The sequence below is a fragment of the Nannospalax galili genome, unplaced genomic scaffold (genome assembly GCF_000622305.1).
Source record: "Nannospalax galili isolate Female #2095 unplaced genomic scaffold, S.galili_v1.0 scaffold1460, whole genome shotgun sequence".
Taxonomy (NCBI): Eukaryota; Metazoa; Chordata; class Mammalia; order Rodentia; family Spalacidae; genus Nannospalax; species Nannospalax galili.
Genome location: NW_008345971.1, coordinates 55419 through 57768, shown reverse-complemented (window position 1 = coordinate 57768; position 2350 = coordinate 55419). Strand labels below are relative to the sequence as shown.

The 2350-nt window shown below is 38.3% G+C and overlaps 1 protein-coding gene across 1 annotated transcript in view; it reads left to right on the top strand.

Annotated features, from left to right (window-relative positions):
* Positions 1-1353: 1353 nt before the first annotated feature.
* LOC103741408 (N-alpha-acetyltransferase 35, NatC auxiliary subunit-like) overlaps positions 1354-2350 on the top strand; it is a gene marked incomplete at its 3' end in the record, with an annotated part of 6210 nt that continues 5213 nt past the window's right edge. The window contains 1 exon segment of the mRNA XM_029567854.1: positions 1354-1449. Coding sequence (XP_029423714.1) covers positions 1354-1449 — 96 coding nt within the window.

Genomic DNA, 2350 nt, shown 5'->3' with positions numbered 1-2350 from the left:
TGAACATTGCTGTGACACTGTGTGAAATAGATAAGTAGATAAGAAGCTAAGTTGTAACTCAGCAACCAAACAGAACCTATGTGAGTTGAGTGTCTGTGTGTTGGTGATAAGTGACCACAGGGTGTGAGCCATATCTCAAGAAAACACTGAAGTTACTGACGTAAGTCAGAAGGACTTCAGCCAGAAAAGAAATATATAAAATCTGGTAGCTAAAAAGATTCTTTTGATGCTTGGCCACACGAGACTCTGAATCCGTGGGCCTCATCCCGGCACATTGCCCAAAACCTGAGACCGCTACCTGAAGCTCTGCCCGAGACCAGACCGGAGCCTCGCCTGAGACCTGATCGAGGACCTCAGCCTGAGAGCCAGAGACTGACGGGAGTCTGCCACGACCAGACGTGATCAGAACCTGCAAGAGACAGCTCCTCAGCCGGGAGAGTGCACCGATCACGGCGGACTAGAGAACCTCTCCACATGGAGTGCCTGAAGGCTTAACCTCTGGAAGGTACTCCAAGAGACTTTGGGACTCTTAACTGCTAGAGGACCGGGTTTCCCTTTGAGTGTTTGTATTGATGTGTGTTTGTTATGCTTTGACCTAGTAAATGCATAATGCAATCAAACAGTCGTGTGTGAGAATCTCTTCTGTCCGTTGCGCCTGTCCTAAGCTCTCCCGAGAAGCAGTGACACATGTTGGATGTCACACTCAAGCTAGTGGCTTGAGACACATTCAGGACAGTTACTATCAAGTGACTGCTCCCATTCAGGACAGTTTGTAATCCCAGTGCTGGGGAGGCGGAGACAGGAGGATCCCCGGTCCTCTCTGGCCAGCCACCCTAGCCTAATTGGTGAACTTCAGGTCAATGAGAGACCCTGTTTCAAAGGAAGTGAGTAGCATTCCTGAGTATGAACTGAGACTGTCCCTTTCCTTGCATACACGCACACATCTGCACTTATATACACATTTACATACACATGTAAAAAAGATATGTAGAAAATGAAAAAAATTAATGTGAGAATGATTATTCTAAAGGTTAAAGAAAATTAAGATCTAAAAGCGAAATCCATTTTATGTAAGTTGATCTTTTTTTTCCAAAAGCTTTTAACATACGTCCTTTTTAATGTATGTCTACTCCTCTCCCCATGGATATAAAATTATGTGAATAGTGAGTACATGAAAGCATTTCTGTCTGCTAAATGATGATTAGCTGAAATGAAAGAGTTAGCACATTAGACTAAGTATATAGAATACTGTAGTTGTTAAAGCACTGTAATGATTTCTCTACTGTTGTGGGAATCTAGGTTCAAAAACAGCTGTGGGGTTCATTTATTTGCAGATTTGGTCTTTTTGAAGCCATGGCTGCTATTGAAATGATGGATCCCAGGATGGATGCTGGTATGATTTGAAAACAAGTTAATCGAAAAGTTCTCAATTTTGAACAAGCTATCAAGGTAGTCTCCGTTGTACTGTGTGTGTGTGTGTGTGTGTGTGTGTGTGTGTGTGACATTGAAAAAAATCTGTTTTTTTCATATGTTAAAATGTATTTAATAATGAAGTCAAATGAACTGTTCAGGTATATCTTTTAAAGCTTCTCAAATATATAAGAATCTAAAGCAGGCATAGTGGCACATGGCAGTAGTCCGAGCACTAGGGATGTGAAGGATCAGGAGTTTGGTCAGCCTCAACTATATAATGAGTTTGAGACCAATCTGGGCTGCGTGACACCATGTCTTTAAAACAAAACTAGTTATAATATTACTAATATCAATTAAAACCTGGGAATTAATTCCTTGAGGTCCTCATTATAAACTTGTTCTAAATAGTGCATTTGTGTATTTTTAAACTAATTTTGAAGTATTGGAGTATACTGTCAAATGCCAGGATAATTGACTCAGATTACATTTTGTGTATTTATTATATCAAGCAAAATTCTTAAGGCTATGAATTTTAGATTTACTCAGACTCAATTTAGAAGTTTCTTTATATTTGTCAATTTAATTTTGCATGCTTTATGCAAAGAAAGATTAGCTGAGCAAATAGATTTTTTTTGTTTATTAGAAGAAGCATTTCATTACAACAGCATTAACCTTTTCAATAACATTTTTCTGAGCTAGGGTACACCTCTTTCAAAATTGGCTGTACATTTTTAGGTTTACAGATGAATTATTATGCTTGTACAATCTTTTACTCATTATAAACTCCATAAGACATAAAATTAAATGAGGTTTTAACGTTTAAAAAAGATCTCCACTTCGTTGTTAAAATACACAGTTTCATACAGAAAAATTCATTTTAAGGCAATTGACATTGAGACGTTTTCACATGCATTTCTAATCTCTCTATATATGACTA